We start from the raw sequence: 17,533 nt of genomic DNA on the forward strand, positions 1-17,533 counted from the left end.
TTTACTGATGTGCTTTTTGAAGTCTGAGAAGTTACATAACCTCATAAAATTGGGTAGAGAATTCCATTCTTTTGTTGCCAGATAAGTAAAGGAGTGGAGACCAAAAGTTGTAGTTTTAGGTTTGGGCATTTCCAGTGTATAGTTTCCACGCATGTTGTATGAAGTAGAACGGAACGAGAACATGTTTCTCATATAGGCCGGATAGCTAGTGAAAAATAGACTTTTGTACAAAATAGTAAGGAATTTACAGATGCGTTGATCATGAAGTTGGAGACAGTTTACTCTGTCTAGCAGCACATTGTAAGGCGATTCAAAATCGCTTAGAATGAATCTCAGAATCCTTTTGTTAAGAGCTTCTATTTTGTCCCCGTTGTTTGCACTGCAAAAGTGCCACACTGTTTAGCAATAATCAAAATGAGGGAGTATGTAGGCCTTATACAGTTTCACTAAAAGGTCCTTGGAAATAAGGTTTCTGAACCTAAGCATTGCATTAAACTGGTTGTTGACTTTTTTGCAAATAAGAGATATGTAATTGTGAAAATTTAAATTGTTATCAATGTTCATTCCTAAAATGTCAATTGAGTCTTTTGTAGGAAACGAGAAGGTGTGTTCCGATTTTCCCAGGATCAAAGCCTGATGTTTGCTTTCATTGGCCAACATTCCATTTTGCCGGTACCACCGGTTTGCTGTCTCGACTGCGTTACGCATGCGCCCATCTAGCGCAACAGGATCACTGTCCGATGAATATATTTGGTGATCGTCTGCATAAGCATTTAACTTAACATCCCCGCAAAACAGGAAAATGTCATTTATGAAAATATTGAAAAACATGGGACCGAGGACGCTTCCCTGAGGCACGCCTCGTCTTGCATGTAGCCACTCTGAAAAAGTATCCCATTCTTGACCCTCTGATTCCTTGAGGAAAGGTAGTCCTTAATCAGAGCACAACTTGCCTGGTCCAATCCGTAGGCTTTGAGCTTCGCAAGAAGAAGAGAGTGTTGGATCACATCAAACGCCTTTGACAAGTCCATAGATACAACTGCCACAGCGTCCCCTTGATCTCTCATCCTTCTCCATTCCTCCGTCATGCGTAGCAGGGAAGTTTCACAGCTGTGAAATTTTCTATAAGAGCTGATATAGTCCGATAGAATCGAGCTATAGAAATCACCAAGTTGCGCTGCCAGGAGTCTTTCAAATATATTATTTAGTGCAGGAAGTACAGTAACCGGCCTGTAATTTGCTTTATTCAGTTCATCGTCCTTTTTGAATAGTGGTGTAATCTGTCCCATCTTCAAAGATGCCGGATACCTACTCTGATCAATAGAGCAGTTGAATAGCACTGTCAGCGGCTTGGCGATCGCAGAAGCAGAATCCTTAATCAGCCTGGGCAGTAACATGTCGTACCCACACGCTTTACGCGTATTCATGTGTTTAAGCATTTCTTCTACCAACACCATGTTCGTGTGATGAAAGCTAAACTGTTCTGGTGCATGTCTTTGCGCATTACGAATTGCCAAAATACTCGGATGATTCACGAAGTCTTCTCCAAAAAGATGCATATCTGGTGTAGTATCCATGCACTTCACTGGCGTATTGAAAGAAATCATGAGACAAGCTTGGTAGTAGGCCTTTGTGCCAAGAATGCGTGAATTTCAGAGCTTGTAACCTATAAACATTATTTACTGTGAGAACATCTAATAAGTTTAGCAAGGGGAGTGCGCTTTCGGTCCGGTCACCAAAAGTTCTTGCAAAGAACATAAACCTGATGGAATGATTGTGTTTAGATTGTACTTTATTGCTGTGGGTTTATACGCACTTCCCCATGCTAAGATGGCGTATGAAATGCAAGGAAAGATGATATTATAATAAAGTTGTTTCATTTGTGCAAGAGTTAAGAAGTGTCTAAGTTTAGCTAGTATGCCATTTTTTCTTGAGATTCTAGTGCACACATAAGATATATGATGTTTGAAGGATACTGTTTTATCGAGAAATACGCCAACACGGGTATTTGATTCGATCTTTACGTTCCAGTAAATGAAAAGTACCATCTTTATTTTCAATTTTGATATTAACTTCAGAGTCTATTTTCTGTCGAGATTTAATGATCATAAAGTTAGTTTTTGAAAAATTTATTGACGATTTATTTATGTCGCACCAAACTTTTACTTTTTTTAATTTAGAATTCATTAGTTGCTCAAGAGCCTTAAGATCACTTGTACTGGCAAATACAATATACGTTTGTATCATCAGCAAATTTCCGAAATTTCAAAGTATCAGAACAGTTTGGTAGGTCATTAATGTAAATGACGAATAGGATTGGTCCGAGTGAACTGCCTTGTGGGATTCCACAAGTTATTGTTTGTGTGGAGGAAACAGTATTCCCCAACTAACCATATTGCCGCCTATTCGCAACCGTTAGCTCGAAAAAAATTGAAGTGGCGCTCCTCTTATCCCAAGAAGTTCAAGTTTTTGTAAGAGAGTAGCGTGATTGACGGTGTCAAAAGCCTTGGAGAAGTCCGAGAAAACTCCACAGGAAAATTGATTTCCGTATGGCTTTACGTAAATTGTCAGCAATTTCAGCAATTGCTTGGGCAGTAGAATGCCCTTTTCTAAATCCACACTGGGATTCAAAGAAAATGTTATGCCCCCCCAGGTAATTTACGAGCTGTTTACAAACAAGTTTTTCAAAAATTTGTGCTAGTGCAGAGAGTGCAGAAATTGGACGATAATTAAAAGGATTGATTGCATCTCCTCCTTTGTCTACTGGAGTTACTTTAGAAGTTTCAAAGTTATCTTGAAAGATTCCTTGTAGTAAAGATTGATTAAATATTATTGTTAACGGTTCATGTATATGATTTGCAGTGAGCTTAACACATTTTCTGGGGATTCCTACTGTGGATTTGTTCACTTTCAGACTCATCAAATCGTCAGATACTTCCTGTTGACAGATACCACGAAACATAAAGCTATTCATAAAAGCCCTGTTTATATAGATTGAAGGATCTGCATCGTGGAGACGCAATTTCGCTGCGAGGTCATTGCCAACATTAATAAAATGTTTAATAAGCTGGTCACAAATATCTTGTTTATCGGTGTAAGGTCTATTATTGCGGTATAATTTCTTAACCGCATTTTGTGAATTAGACTTTTTCCTACTATTAAATTAGGGTGCCTATGAGTTTCCACGTGTATTTTACATTTTCTTTGTTCAATTCGAATTGTTTGGTCAGATATTTCTTCAGAAATCAAAACTTCGATTGTCCAATTATCTTTGTGTGAGTTCGATTTGGTTCGATTGCCGAACTCAATCGAACTCAATCCACGGATTGAGTTCGATTGAGTTCGGTTGAAATACAGTTCGATTGGGTTCGATTGATTATGCCGGGCATTTTAAAATCAAACACTGCTGTTGTCTGGCAATTCAATGTGGCGGCCTGTACAAGTGAAACACTTCTCCATGTTTTCGTAGCTAAACCGACAGAGGTCTCAAACGTCTAACACCGAACTCCTAACCTGAAACTGCCGTTTGCGGTTTGCCGTTGGCATGAAAACGTTGATACTAAATGTCTCTGTTGAGTTCCATCCCGTTTAAGGTGTTCGAACACAATTTTCACACGCGCTCTTGCAAATGCAATTCAGGGCGCGCACAAGGATCGATTGCAAAAAACAAACATGGCGTCAATACAGTGATCATTTTACTTGCTCTATGCCCGCACTATCTGTACTATTTTTCTTCCGTGATAATTGAACGCAGTGCATTGATGGTTTTAGTCTTTTATTACACAGGTATGTTAGAAAAGGCAACGAAGCAAAGAAGCCCGCAATTCTCAGCTTTTTCTTTGTTACCAAAAGAACCCAGTTAATGTAGCGCATGCTTAGTAAGTCGAAAAAGTGCGACTGAATGTGGAACAGCTTTCTCGGAAATACGCCTATTTCTCGAGAACCACTCATTAGAATTTCACGAAATTTGGCACGAAAATACTTTAGGAAATAAGTAAGTGGAGTACTGAAAAACAATTTGAACTTTAAAAAAGGAAAATCTAGATATTTTAGTGAACCTTCAACAAGGGATAATTAAAGAACTCTATATTAAATTATTATTAATAGTGTTAACTTGTGAGCATCGTTACAAGCTTGTTGCATGTAAATTATAAAGAAAATCTAATGACTAGATTTTCTGAAAATGAACAAAACCGATTTTAAAGGCCTGTTTATACTTATTCATGTTGCCATGGCAACGGCAAATTCGTAAGCTTGACTATCAAACAACCGAAGTTTGTGTTGTTAACTTGCTTGCTCCCATTTTTGGCCACGAAAGGACCAAGGGTTTTAGAGAAAAAGGTGAATGAAGCACAGGTATCAAAAACTGGGTTCAGCCATCTTTTAACCTCGAACCCAAATCTCCCACAGCCACTTTTCAGTATCAAACAGAGTGAGACTTGGGTACGAGATTAGATAACTCTCACCCAGTTCATAAGATCCACAAAAGAGTGTACTCACAGTTTGTAGACTGGAAACCTAGCGGCGAGGAGGTGCCAAGGATCTTTACCCCACCAGAATCTATCACTAAACATTTGCGTTTACTTTCAAGGAAGCAAAACACAGAATTTGCTTCGAAAAATGCTTTAATCTTGCTTCAACGAGTACAATGCTGATCAAGTGTCCTGTTCAATACAATGGATTGTATTTAAGCCCTACATTATACTATTCTACTGGTAATCATCACAGGTAAATAACATCGTTTGGATCTCGTGAGGTACTTTCAGCTGTTCTAGATCTCAGAAAAAAAACGATATTTGAAGATTAAAAATTAGTATATAGTTATCAGTGTTTACTTGCGCAAAATTAATTCTGTGCTTCCAGTAAAAGTAAAAGGAATGTACGACAGCTGAAACTCACTCTGAAATAAAGGAAAGGTAAATACAAATTTATACAATCAGATACTCTACGATAAGTATATGTTTCCAAAGCGCTAAAAATGCACAATGGTAACGACAGTTACCAAAGCTTAATGTTTTGTTTCCTTCACGATTAAATAAGAGTAAATGTGAATACCAGTGAAACCCGAGGTACTATTAAGAATAATTCAGAAGAACAGTGTTTGCTGACCGATTTATTTTTGTCTATGCAACTTTCTTAGCGTAGCTGACTGAGTTGGTTGACAAATCGTGCTTAGGAAGTATGAATTTTCTTGACGGCCCTTGTTTACTTATCCGAATAAAATATTCCCTACTATAAGAATTCAACAAACTTTATTGGGAATGTATAATAATCCCAATAGAACCTGAATAAAATGCGAAATCGCTAAAAATTAAATTCTTTATTAAAAAATTAGTTTTTGTTCTTTGGTTCTCAAGTAAATTAAGGCAAGGGCCTCCAGTTATTCACCCGGAAAGTTAGGGGGTAGTGTATCTTTTGAAGCTTTAGTTGTAGCAGCATGAAACTTTGCTAGGTCAAAAGGTTGACAGTTTGCGTCAATTTGGAATGTCGAAAATATGCAAATTAGGTCACGTGGTCTCTTCAAGCCAAATAATCTCTTTTGTTAAATGGGAACACTTTTCTTATGTCCTTAAACTTTGATGTTAGTTTCATGAGTTTAGGGTCATTAGATACATCGTTTCCGCGCTTGGAAAAGTTAAGATACGTAAATAGGAACTTTTAAAAAGACAAATCACTTTTATTGGGGGACTGGGTACTAGTAGAAGAAACCGTTTATTTCCAGAAATAATGAACTATTCAACAATTGCCAAGCACAGTTCCTTTGTTTGTTTTCATTGGGACTTATCCCGTACCAGTTCTTTTGAAGCCTTCTTTTTGCAAACTGTTCCCATTTTTGCTTAAAGATTTTCCACGTTTTTTTGGCTGTATCAAGTCACGTGACCTAATTTGCATAAGTTTGACAAGTCAAAAATAATCACTTTAGAAGATGTATTTGTCTCCCAAAAGTTTATGTTGTTATGAACCAAGCCTCAGAACGTAGACAACCCCCTAACTGTTTTGAGGAAAATAATTGCTGACCCATGCCTTAATCTTCCTGAGTTTTCCTTTTACACATGGGGTAAATAAGTAGTGTGGCACGGATGTAGTAAAAGAAAAGTATAATGTTCTTGTAATTTGTTGTTAGTGTAGTTCATCAAAGATGTGTTGCTTAAAAATTATATATAGCACCATACAAAAGTACCTACGGTGTGTGGGAAGCACGTTTCTGCCAAGCCACCACCTCGTGGGTACCACCAACCTGAACCCGCCTGTGGTGGTCGAAACTCACGTATTAATATGCAACTTTGTTATAAATTCGCGGCCGCATACTCAAACTATTAGAGTGCTGCAGATTTCTACGCAGGAAAGTTAGGATCTTAGGCCAGGATTCCTCTTGGGCTTGAGCATGCGCATTCATCTCCCCTCCCCACACTAGGTTGCTGTCACCGGACCATTTGGCAGTCGATCTGTTGTATGAAGAATAGCAGAGTGGAGTGTATGGCGGCTCGATGAGATGTCCCGCCCCGGGGTAACGTAAAATAGAACACAAATGTTCCTTGCCGTGGGCTTTCAAGCGGTTAAATATCAGCTCTGCCTCGAACTCAGAATTAACATTAAGATCACCTGTTCCAAAGGCTAAAAGAACAGGACAGGAAATGTTCTCGACTGGTGTGATGGCAGGGTCATCAGCGACCGTTGGAAAAGCATGGCGCCAGATGCTACCATCTTCCGTCGTTATTTTCTTGGCATTCTCAAGAGGAATTACATTTGAGACCTTCTCCTTATACCGCCAAGGTGAACACCAAGGGACCACCACAGGGGAAATAGCCACAACGCTATTTATGGCATTCATGTTTAGACTTGCCATTAATAAAGCGATCCATGAACCGTAGCAAATAGAGTGAATGCCAACACCATGTGGTAAGACTTTAGGATGATTGCTGAGCCAGTTAGCTGCCTCTTCAAAATACTCCAAGTCGAGATATTCTGGTGGAAACTGTGGTAGATCTTCGTAGGCAACGTAAGCCAAAGCCAGAGCTGCAAATCCATGCGATGCCAGAAGGGAAGCCTTGAATTCCCAAAGTCCTCCAGCGCCACCCAGCATCTCTATCACACCTGTAGAATTAAAAAGAGATCTTAAATAATCTAGTACACTTTCATTAAAGAGTTGGCATGTTGTGTGGCCGAGAGAAACACGTTCGCTTCGCTCCAGGGAAGGAAGACAACCGAAGAAGCAACATAATGGCACTTGCTTATCATTTATCTTCACTGCTAACACTTACGAGTTTTAACATATGAGTAAAATTTATCAAAATGTAAAATGAATTAAGTAACGCAGTTGCTGTCATTTTTCGGTTCAATACCCTAAAACAAAACCATGGTAACAGCTGGTAATAGGCAAATAAGGACACTTGTCTCAATTCAAATTTTAGAAGATATTTATTTTGGGTCCCTGTGAGAGGCTACGTATTAATAAATGCGAATGAAAATCTGTTTTAAGTAAGTATATATATATTGGCCTGATGATGACAAGAGGATGATGGACACGTGGCTCATAAATAAAATGCTAGGGAATACGCTACGGTCGGAACCATCGATACAAACGACGCAGATAGCTATAATACGTGTTAAAGGGAGGGTGTCAGGGCTCAACGCATGTGCAAGCTACTACATGTTAATTAACATTATTCAATCTCAATGTTTATAAAAAAAATCGCGAGCGTGCTGTTATGACTCTTGCTGGAAATTTGCCTTTGAAAATTTCTCGGTCAGTCGCGAAAACATATCAGGCGAGAGTTCTCATTGCATTCGTTTCGTATGTTCCGACTCCATGCATAAAATACATTTTCGTTTTCTTATCAATTACATATGTTTCAGTAATCACAGACTGTAATTTCGCGAAAATAGAATGATAGCCTTACTCCTAGCCATACAAATACACGAAGACTAGCAGAATGACTGATACCCTTATTCGATCACGGATGATGTGAACCAGACGCATGCACTAGTTATTTCCTGACATCTGATTGGTTAATAAACAATGGAACTGGGTGGACTACATCAAAGTGTGCGCATGCGCCAAACCGCGAAACTATCCCGTGTCTCCTCGAGTGCTAATTTTCATGCCAAATACTATTTCCAGAGTGACCCAACACTGCCTGAGCAAACAGCGAAACAAAAGCTGACTGACGTCAAACACACCATGTCGCGCTTGAAATTTATGGAAATATTTTCTTTCGAGATTCTTGGTGATCACTGACAGTGAGAAACCGATTTTTTTTTAATTGAAATGACTTTTAGCGAAGCTTTTGATATTGAAGCTGCGTTGAACAGACTGGATAAACTTTCCCCCCGGCTGCTCTCTGCGGACGAGTATAGTTGTTTATGAATACATGTTATGGCTTGGTCCGATCTGAACTCAGATATGTCCATGTACAAACAATGGAGAGATTGTTAGATTAAATCAAACAGTTTGTTCACGTTTAAAGTACTTTTGGTTTGTTAATTAGTTTATTTTTCTCTTTACCCCATTCTCTCTGTATTCTAAGAACGTTTAAACCACTCAGAAAGCGCTAGCTGTTTGCAAATGACAAAGCAAAATGATCGAAGCTCAATACAGAAACTGTTTTGTTGTGAACGTTTTTTTTTTTTTTTTTTTGGCAAAACCGAAAGGCCGGATTCTTAGAATTAATCACCGTTTGAACTTCAGTTCTTCTTACCTGGGAAAGGTCCATCTCCCGGGGGAATGAAAAGTGTCCCACGGATTCTTCCCTCTCTCACAGGAAATCTTTTCACTCCTCCGGCCATGTACCACTTCTGAAATGTCATACTTGACAAAGGCTTCAGCGAAGATTCGCTTGGAGTTACATGGTCATCAAAACAGTTCAAGACGATGTTGTACGGTTTGGTAACATCTGATTTCATCAGTCGAGTTCCTTTTCTCTGTCCCGGTGCTGGTTTCATGCTCCATAGCAATCCCATGGGTGAAACTCCGTTGTAAGATCCTCCCAAAGACGAGTCACGGCAAACATCAACCTCGCCATCTTTGTCAGCGATGAAGTGAGCGTGTGACTCAAACACTGCACCTCTGTCGCCGACAATTTCTGCTCCAAGCGTTATATTCTGGAGCGGCTTAAGTCTGGAGACATTAATTTTTGTTATCTTGTCTATAAGAGAAGACCTCGGTCTCAAGTTAAGCATATTTCGTTTCGGGACAGAATGGTGCAAAACCTCACACTTGCGAAATCTCTTTTCGTTCTATGAAGTCCAGATGCAATAGTAGTGAGGGCCCAACTTAATCTGAGTATAATTGTTTTTTGGGGCGCACTGCCATCTACATAAGGTAGACAGTCAAAATTTTTAGATGACGTCATGATGGGGGCATGGCTCATGGACATAATAAAAGAATGTTCTGCTCATATTAGGATTAGAATTTTAGGTTTAGGATCTTAGACATTTTATTGGAATTTATTGTACCTCGTGAATTTTTGTTTTCTACCGTGTATAAATAATGATTAAAAATTAAAGATTAATAGTTCGACAGGAACTGGTTCTGTGTACGTGATCTAGGTACCAAAGCGGAGAAAAATACTCCTTAAAATATACCAAATTTGTTCCAATTATATCAAACTTGTTCTAAATATACCACCCTATTACCCCCGGGAAATTATGGTCAAAAGTGACAAGTGAAGCGTTCTAAATATTTAAAACATGTTTTTTAAAACTTGGTTCGTATATATAAAACTTGATATGAATAGTCAGTCTTTCCAAATAAATTCAGCAACTTTGAAATATACAATACTTTCTCAAATGGTGTTGCTCTTTATATACAGATTGAGATTACAGACTAGATTGAGATCAATGTTTAGAACTTGTCATCAGTTTATAAAAAACAGATGGACTCCATGTTGTCGTTTCTGTTCAGTTGAGACTTAAGATTCATGTTTACCCAAACGGTTAGAGATCACGTTTGAGGTTTTCGACTCGTCTTTTGAACTTTAGGAGGTAGGATTTCATTAAGTCATTTACCTCAAGCTTTAATGCCTTTAATTTTTTGCCACGTAAAAATGCTGAAATCGAATAAAGTAACCCTTTTTCTACAATTTGGTGGTAATTTTTAGGCAACTGATAATTACCTAGCCTTTGTTGTTGTTTGTTGAAAGGCACTGATCCAATAAGTGGAAATCCAATAGGGCGGCGGCTCAGGTTGACTGCGTTTTAATTTATGATGCTTTATTTCTTTAGAAAGCTGCACATGTTAGAAAACGAACCTATTTTTTGCTATTTGTTTTGGTGTAATTTTAACAATTTCCAATGCACTGACAGGATGATTTCTATTCGCTCCAATTTACTCCAATCTTAATCGATTTAACGTCTAAACGGCGAACAGCAAACGTCTGACCTCAAACCACAGTTAGACATTTGCGGTAAACATGGACCTAAAGGACTGATAACAGATGACGTCAAAGTGTGGTAAGAATAGAGACGTGACGCACGAAGCGTTAGTACAATAAGATAAGATAACCTCTGCTTTCCACGAATGCTATGCCTTATTCATCTCTTTTGAGGTGTTTAAACTGCCTCATCCGGGGACTCTGCTTACCTTAAGTTACAAGGAAGACTGTTGATGATGATAATGATAACATTTATAATGCGCATTCTTCTGTTTCAAAGAATGGCGCCACTATAGCTAAAGCTATTCTTATAATAGTTTGTGCGCGGCAATGGAACATTTAGTTTATTCTCAGAGTCCCTTAGATTATATGAGATTTCTCGCCTCTCGAAGTAAGTGACGTGTTTTGCAAGTGCTGTGTTAGAGGAAAACGAATGACAACCAGTTTCGATTTTAATTTCCTCAAACCAGTTTCCTTTTTCGAAAGATATATCATTAAATTGAAATCTTTGACTTGTTTGTCTGTGTTGTTGATGACACTATGGAGAACTAAACAACAATCAACGTTCACCGTGCAAGTCAACCCTGTATTAGAACGTATCATAGTTAATAGAGGGAATGGTTAATTACAAAGCCGGGTAAACATCAAAGAAGCGAACAAATCAGGCTAAGATTTATGCTGGAAGGTCCTTGACCCTGCACATCTTTTGTTTTGCATGAATTAAATTAGATAATCGCAATGCTTCTATTAGTTAATTGTATGAGCACACATAGTTGCCATTCCCTCTAACTATGGACAAACAGATCACGAACTCGTTGTAATCGAAATCTACACATCTAAGATCTTCGCACTATTACTAGCGATTCGCTGAAAACAAATGCACATAAACAAGCTAATATACAGAGCATGAAACCAAAACGAAAAATAAATAAACCAAGCAAAAATGACGGGAAAATAACGAAACTTTCAAGATTGTGTGGCGACTACGACGACTAAAACACGACAACTAAAAGCTACTAAAAAACTAAAGGCAGAAGAAGCTTGGTCCTGTCCTCGTGTACCGGTTCACAAGAAGTGTATCAACACCTATCGTCTACCTTTCAACACGTACCATTAAGTCACAATTAATAAAGAACCGATTTACCGACAGAAATAAGTCTGGTGTGGTCTCAGGCTATATTCTACATAAGAGTAACAGCCCAACCATTTATTTCAGGCTAAAGAAACACTTCAGCACATCTAGATTGTATCGAATTCATAATGAGTCAAGCGCGCGAGAATTTACTACTGATGTCAATATGCCTCCCACCCCCACCCCCCCACCACCCAGGGGTGTATCGACTCCCTCTAGCTACGCTATCACTTGTTAAAACTAAGGCCTCGTCCACACGTATCCGGATATTTTTGAATCCTCAACTCTTTCTTTCCGAATTCAAAAATTCCCCGTCCACACGTAGCATATTCAAATCGAATTCGTCTGTCCATACGCATCCAATGGTATCCGGATTCACTCTAGAGGTCTCTAGGGAAACTAGGCCCACACGTTATGCCGCCATATTGGTTTATTGTTCGGTAAGAGATTGGACACGATTTTGCTACGTCATCGGATTCGAAACTATGCGGATTCACCACTGACACGTTGCGGATTTAATTTTTTCCACTCTAGAAGAGCGGATTAAAAAATATCCAGATTCGCTGCCGAATTCGCCGGATGCGTGTGGACGGAAGCTGTATCCGGAAAGAAAAAGTTGCGGATTCAAAAATATCCGGATACGTGTAGGCGCCTAAGGCCCAAGCGTTGGCACCATCAGGGCACCATGGCTTATGGTGTGTGGGACGTTTTCGCCCGAGTCACGACCTCATCGGTACGCATCTAAATTCGCCAGTTCACAAGAAAATCGTTCCCATGTGCACTTTTATTCTAAACTTTTAGCTGCATTCTACAAATTACTCGAGTGCTGAAGATTTATTCGCAGAAACCTTAAGATCTTTGGCCAGGCGTCCTCTTGTGCTTTAGCATGAGCATTCATCTCCCCTCCCCACACTAGATAGTGGTCACCAGACCATTTGGCAGTAATACCGGAGAATGAGGAATAGCAGTGTGGAGTGTACGGCGGCTCGATGAGATGTCCCGCCTCGGGATAACGTAAAATAGAACACAAACGTTCCTTACCATGGGCTTTCAGGCGATTAAAAATCAGTTCTGTAGCAAAGTCAGAACCAACATTGAGGTCACCTGTTCCATAGGCTAAAAGAACAGGACAGGAAATGTTTTCGACTGGTGTGATTGGTGAGTAGTTAGAGACTGGGGTACTGACATCATTGACTGCTGGAATGGCGTAACGCCAGATGCTACCTTCTTTTGTCGATATCTTCTGGCTATTTTCAAAAGGAAGTATTTCCGAGACCTTTCCTTTGTAACTAAATGGTATGGGGAAAGCGTTTATGACGGGTGAAATGGCCACAAGGGCTTTGACCGCTTTCATTCCAAGACTTGCCATTAACAACGCGGCCCAGGATCCATAGCAAATGGCATGAACGCCAATACCATGCGGCAAGACTTTAGGATGACTGCTGAGCCAGTTGGCTGCCTCCTCAAAGTACTCCATGTCCATGGATGATGGCAATTCGTGAATATCATCATAAGATAAGTAGGCCAATGCAAGAGCTGCAAATCCGTGCGATGCCAGAAGGGAAGCCTTGAATTCCCAAAGTCCTCCAGTGCCACCCAACATCTCTATCACACCTGCAGAATTGCAATTAGTAAATAAACTGGCCTTTAGCAGGGATAATGCTGAATAAGTTTGGTAACACCAGTTACGTCTGCGTCAGGCTAACGTGGCCTAAACCGTTGGAGCCTATCCCAGTTTCCGTAGCATAAGCGGTCAATAAGGACCTTAGGCAAACCACGACGGTAACGGCAACGAGAACGCCACATAACAAAAGCTTTAATGAGCAAATCTTTGTACATTTGTTAGGTTTCGTTTCCAAAACAACAACGTGGAATAGCCAAGTTCTGCGTATATTTTTAGTTTTGCGTATTTCTGGCGTTACATATTAAGCCTGAGCAAGTTCTGAGACCGGTATGGCGCACTGAACTGATCTAGACATCTGCGAATTCGAAGGTAAAATATAAATTCGTTTTTTTTTTGTTAGGCGTCGTCCTTAACGTCGCCGTTGTCATTGCTTAAGCTCCCCAATAAAACAACGCAGTGACTCAGGGCAGTGCTCGTCAGCCGGGACCGCTAGTTCCCTAGCCCAGCACGTGAACCATTGGGCCAGAGAATATGAGTGCAAATTTGAGTCTGATTTTTTGTTTTGATGTTTCATGATCACTTCCATGAAAGTTTAGGTGACCTCGATAACATTGCAGTCAACTTGGGTTAGTAACTTACAGAATTACCTTTTTCTTACCTTAGTTCAGTTTCTTAGACCAAGCCTGCCCCTCTGTCTGTCACGCAGCGCTGCCTTCTCTGGAGGGACGACAGTAGCGTTGCGTGACAGAGAGATGGCCAGAACTGGACGTTCAATTCCCCAGTCCAGACCAGATCTACCACTATTCGTTTTATAACGTTTTCTTACAAAAGTCTGGCACATTTTCGCTTCAAGCCCTTGCAAACGTCAAGACCACGAAAACCGGCGTTGAAATATGACGTGTGTGCGTTAGACCACTGTGAAACCCCTTAATAACTGGGATTAAAAGTGCAATTTGACACCTGGAGCTCTCTGGCAAAAATGCATATTTTGGACATTTTCAGCCTGGATATGAGCTAAATTAGCTCCAATCTACTCAAAGCGGCATTTGCAACATGACAGCATGCCTTTCTTTTCACTAGCATCACCAATCTCGTGCCTAGAGTCCTCGTTCCCCTTGACCAGCGGTCGGAAAACGAGAGCTCTGGGAGCAACCATTTCAGGCGTGCGCCATAGATGTAGACTGCGCAGTGAAACTGGATGAGCAGAATTCGGTCATTTCAAAATGGTTGCTCCCAGAGCTCTCGTTTTCCGACCGCTGGTCAAGGGGAACGAAGACTCTGGGAACGAGATTGTAGCATCACGTTTTATGACATTTTTTCTCGGGCATACGCAGAAATCAAAACTTTTTTTCGCCTTTTCTTTATCTCCTTTTTTTTTATCTTTTTGCTGCTGTTGTTGAGCTACTGCTGGGCTTGCTTCCAGTTCAAGAATTCCCGAGAAAGCATCATCAAGACGGGCAATTCTTACCACGGAGTAGCCAAGTGCAGTGGAGGGAAATTTTGCTCCGAGTTTTTCAACCAAATTTCTCAGCAGTTTCATTTATATTTCCGGCTCAATTGAACCTGTCACTCTGATCTGGGTATTACTAGAAAGAACTTTTCTTCCTGCAAAACTTGAGTATAAGTGATGCCAAATTTGGCCAACGCTCGTCGTGGCCGGTCACGGCCGGTACAGGCGTCAATGTGTTAACATAAAAGCCCGGCTGAAATCCAACTTTTACAGTATTCCTGACGTTTTTGAGCTTGCTTTGGATAGATTTCCCAAATTTACCGCAAAAGGACTCATCTTTTGAAAAAGATTGGTCGCGTGATTTGAAGCCAAGAGCAAGCAACACTTTTGAAATTGAAATTTAGAAAACGAAGAGGACGACTAGATTATTCCGGGGGTTGTGGTGTACACCTGTCACGTCATCTGTTGTGACACTGAATTGAAATGGTTCAGTTCAGTGGTTGGATAATTTAGGCAAGGAACACGACTAAGCAACGACAACACACAGGATTTTTCCTTTCCGGAGGGCGGCTGTAACACAGGTAAGACGAATGGATGCATGGCCACGTGGATAAATGGATGGACGGAGGAACAAACGAACGAGTAAATAAATAAATGACGAACGAATAAATAAATAAATAACGAACCACAGGGAAGAATAAAGAGGTAAATAATAATAGTCAAATCAAATCGAAGTTTTACCAGGGAAAGGTCCATCTCCCGGAGGAAGAAACAAAGTCCCACGGATTCTTCCTTCTCTCACTGGAATTCTTTTTAATCCTTCGGCCATGTGCCATTTCTGAAAGGTCACGCTTGACAAGGGCTGCAATGAAGATTCGTTCGGGGTCACATGGTCATCAAAACAGTTCAAGACGATGTTGTACGGTTTGGTAACATCTGATTTCATCAGTCGAATTCCTTTTCTCTGTCCCGGTGCTGGTTTCATGCTCCATAGCAATCCCATGGGTGAAACTCCGCTGTAAGATCCTCCCAAAGACGAGTCACGGCAAACATCAACCTCGCCATCTTTGTCAGCGATGAAGTAAGCGTGTGACTCAAATGTTTCACCTTTGTCGCCGACAATTTCTGCTCCAAGCGTTACATTCTGTAGTGGTTTAAGTTGCGAAACATTAAGTTTTGTTATCTTGTCTATAAGAGAAGACTTCGGCCTCAAATTGAGCATATTTCGTTGGGGCACAAAACCTCAGAGCATGGGGAGCCTCAAATTTATAACGGTATGAATTCACAATCGATCTGATGATACAATCTCATTGGATGAATTGCGCAATACACCGATTCCAGAAAAAAACCGGAAGTTGCACCAAAACGAGGCTTAATAGTCCTCGCGGTAATTAAAGCAACATGGCGAACGAAGAAGAAAGGCCAATCTCTCTTCTGATGATATTCCCGGCGTCAGTGTGAGCGAAGAACATTGAAAACTTGACACTCAGCCAATCGAAATTCTGGCTTAAAAGTCGCGGTATAAATCAAAGGGGCAAAATAAAGGAACTTTTAGACGGGTATGTTTTCCATCCTTCGATTGTCTCGATCTCTAATATGCGCAAAAACAACCTGTTCTCACCATTTTTATTGCCTAAAAGAACTTTGTTCATGGTCGGTTTAGGAAAAAGAATCTGAATGAAATGAAAATTGTAAAAGTTTACGACCCTGACCCGAAGAATGCTTCACTAAAGCTACAGCAAGAGATCGAAAGAACATACGGAAGTAAATTTTAAAATTGGGTCGGATATCGGGAATATTGCAACAAAACACTTTAAAAAATTTCCTACGGCTGATTCATTTTTCACTGACCACTTCAGTCTTCTCAAGTTTGAGAACATCCAATCTCTCTTCATAAATTAACAATCGGTGTTAGAGAATAAAGGGAAATCCTTTTAAAAGTTCAAATGATGCTAATCAGAGTATCAAACAAGACCACGATCTACTCGCCAAGAATGGTATAAGCAAGGGTTCGGTACAGTGACAGCAGCATTGCGTTACAGGGTAGGACGCAATCACAAAGCTGATTCATCAGTCAAATCACCAATAAAATTATCAGTGACGTGTACTACAGTGTAACAAAGACTATCAGTCACATGCCATGAAAGATGGCCTAGAAAACTAGCAACTAGTAATGAACAAGTACACTGAAATAATGCATCAACAGGGATCGACGAAGGTACAAGTAACAAAATGCTTTTTTTTTTTGTTCAAGAGAAAAGGGAAATTTTGGGGGCCTCCCCAGGGTCCCCCAGCTGGACTGAGGTTACAGACCCAAGTAAGGGCAATCTCCATGAAATAATTTAAGCTAGGAATGTCATTGTTATGGATAGTGAGACCCTGAAAGATTGCCTTACAAAATCAATACGCAAAATGTTTGACACTGGTTTAAAAGTAAACAAGAGTCATATGAACTTCAGTTTATGATGTACAATGTACAACAACTACTCTTTGTTGTGAACAGACTTTGGAATGTCCTGGCTATAAATTGAAAGTAACTGCAAATTTTTAATGAGCAAAATGCCTTGGACATAGAATGGTGGAAGGAGATGCTAAAGAATATTGAACAATTTATGATAAATATATTATATATGAATTGGCTTACCTAATGCTTAGAGATGGCCTTACATGATGTGATTATTGCTAAAACCAGAATAAATAATGTATATCAAAGGTCCAAAAATTTTGTCCAGCATCTAATATGAGAAAATTCAGCTACTTCCAGTTTTTCTCTGGTGATGAATATTTGAATAAATATTTCAAAATAGTTCAAAACAATTGGGAATCTATAAGATCATACAGTGTAGAAAATTCTCAATGAGGTCAAATTCAATTACACTTTTATGTTATTAGCAAAATTATACACCAGCTCTACCATGTGTCCTTCTATGTTACACCCTGTGCCAGAAAATAGA

At 39.9% G+C, this 17,533-nt stretch overlaps 2 protein-coding genes across 2 annotated transcripts; both read right to left on the minus strand.

Annotated features, from left to right (window-relative positions):
* Window positions 1–6,113: 6,113 nt before the first annotated feature.
* LOC145499944 (bile acid-CoA:amino acid N-acyltransferase-like) lies at window positions 6,114–9,543 on the minus strand. Its single transcript, XM_081479458.1, has 2 exons — window positions 8,700–9,543; window positions 6,114–7,095 (listed from the first exon to the last, which is right to left on the minus strand). Exons 1-2 carry the CDS (start codon window positions 9,178–9,180, stop codon window positions 6,272–6,274), a joined length of 1,305 nt encoding a protein of 434 aa, XP_081335584.1. The 5' UTR covers window positions 9,181–9,543; the 3' UTR covers window positions 6,114–6,271.
* Window positions 9,544–12,072: 2,529 nt separating this feature from the next.
* On the minus strand, window positions 12,073–15,801 carry LOC145500113 (bile acid-CoA:amino acid N-acyltransferase-like). The gene is made up of 2 exons (XM_081479600.1): window positions 15,321–15,801; window positions 12,073–13,119 (listed from the first exon to the last, which is right to left on the minus strand). Exons 1-2 carry the CDS (start codon window positions 15,799–15,801, stop codon window positions 12,314–12,316), a joined length of 1,287 nt encoding a protein of 428 aa, XP_081335726.1. The 3' UTR covers window positions 12,073–12,313.
* Between the last annotated feature and the right edge of the window lie 1,732 nt (window positions 15,802–17,533).

The sequence above is a fragment of the Orbicella franksi genome, chromosome 10 (assembly GCF_964199315.1).
Source record: "Orbicella franksi chromosome 10, jaOrbFran1.1, whole genome shotgun sequence".
NCBI lineage: Eukaryota > Metazoa > Cnidaria > Anthozoa > Scleractinia > Merulinidae > Orbicella > Orbicella franksi.

Bases quoted from the DNA above. Each gene is read 5' to 3' on its own strand.
- LOC145499944 (XM_081479458.1), bottom strand. From the start codon at position 9,180: ATGCTTAACTTGAGACCGAGGTCTTCTCTTATAGACAAGATAACAAAA. The intron at 7,096-8,699 runs GTAAGAAGAACT...TTAATTCTACAG, and splicing joins GGGAGATGGACCTTTCCCAG to GTGTGATAGAGATGCTGGGT.
- LOC145500113 (XM_081479600.1), bottom strand. From the start codon at position 15,801: ATGCTCAATTTGAGGCCGAAGTCTTCTCTTATAGACAAGATAACAAAA. The intron at 13,120-15,320 runs GTAAAACTTCGA...GCAATTCTGCAG, and splicing joins GGGAGATGGACCTTTCCCTG to GTGTGATAGAGATGTTGGGT.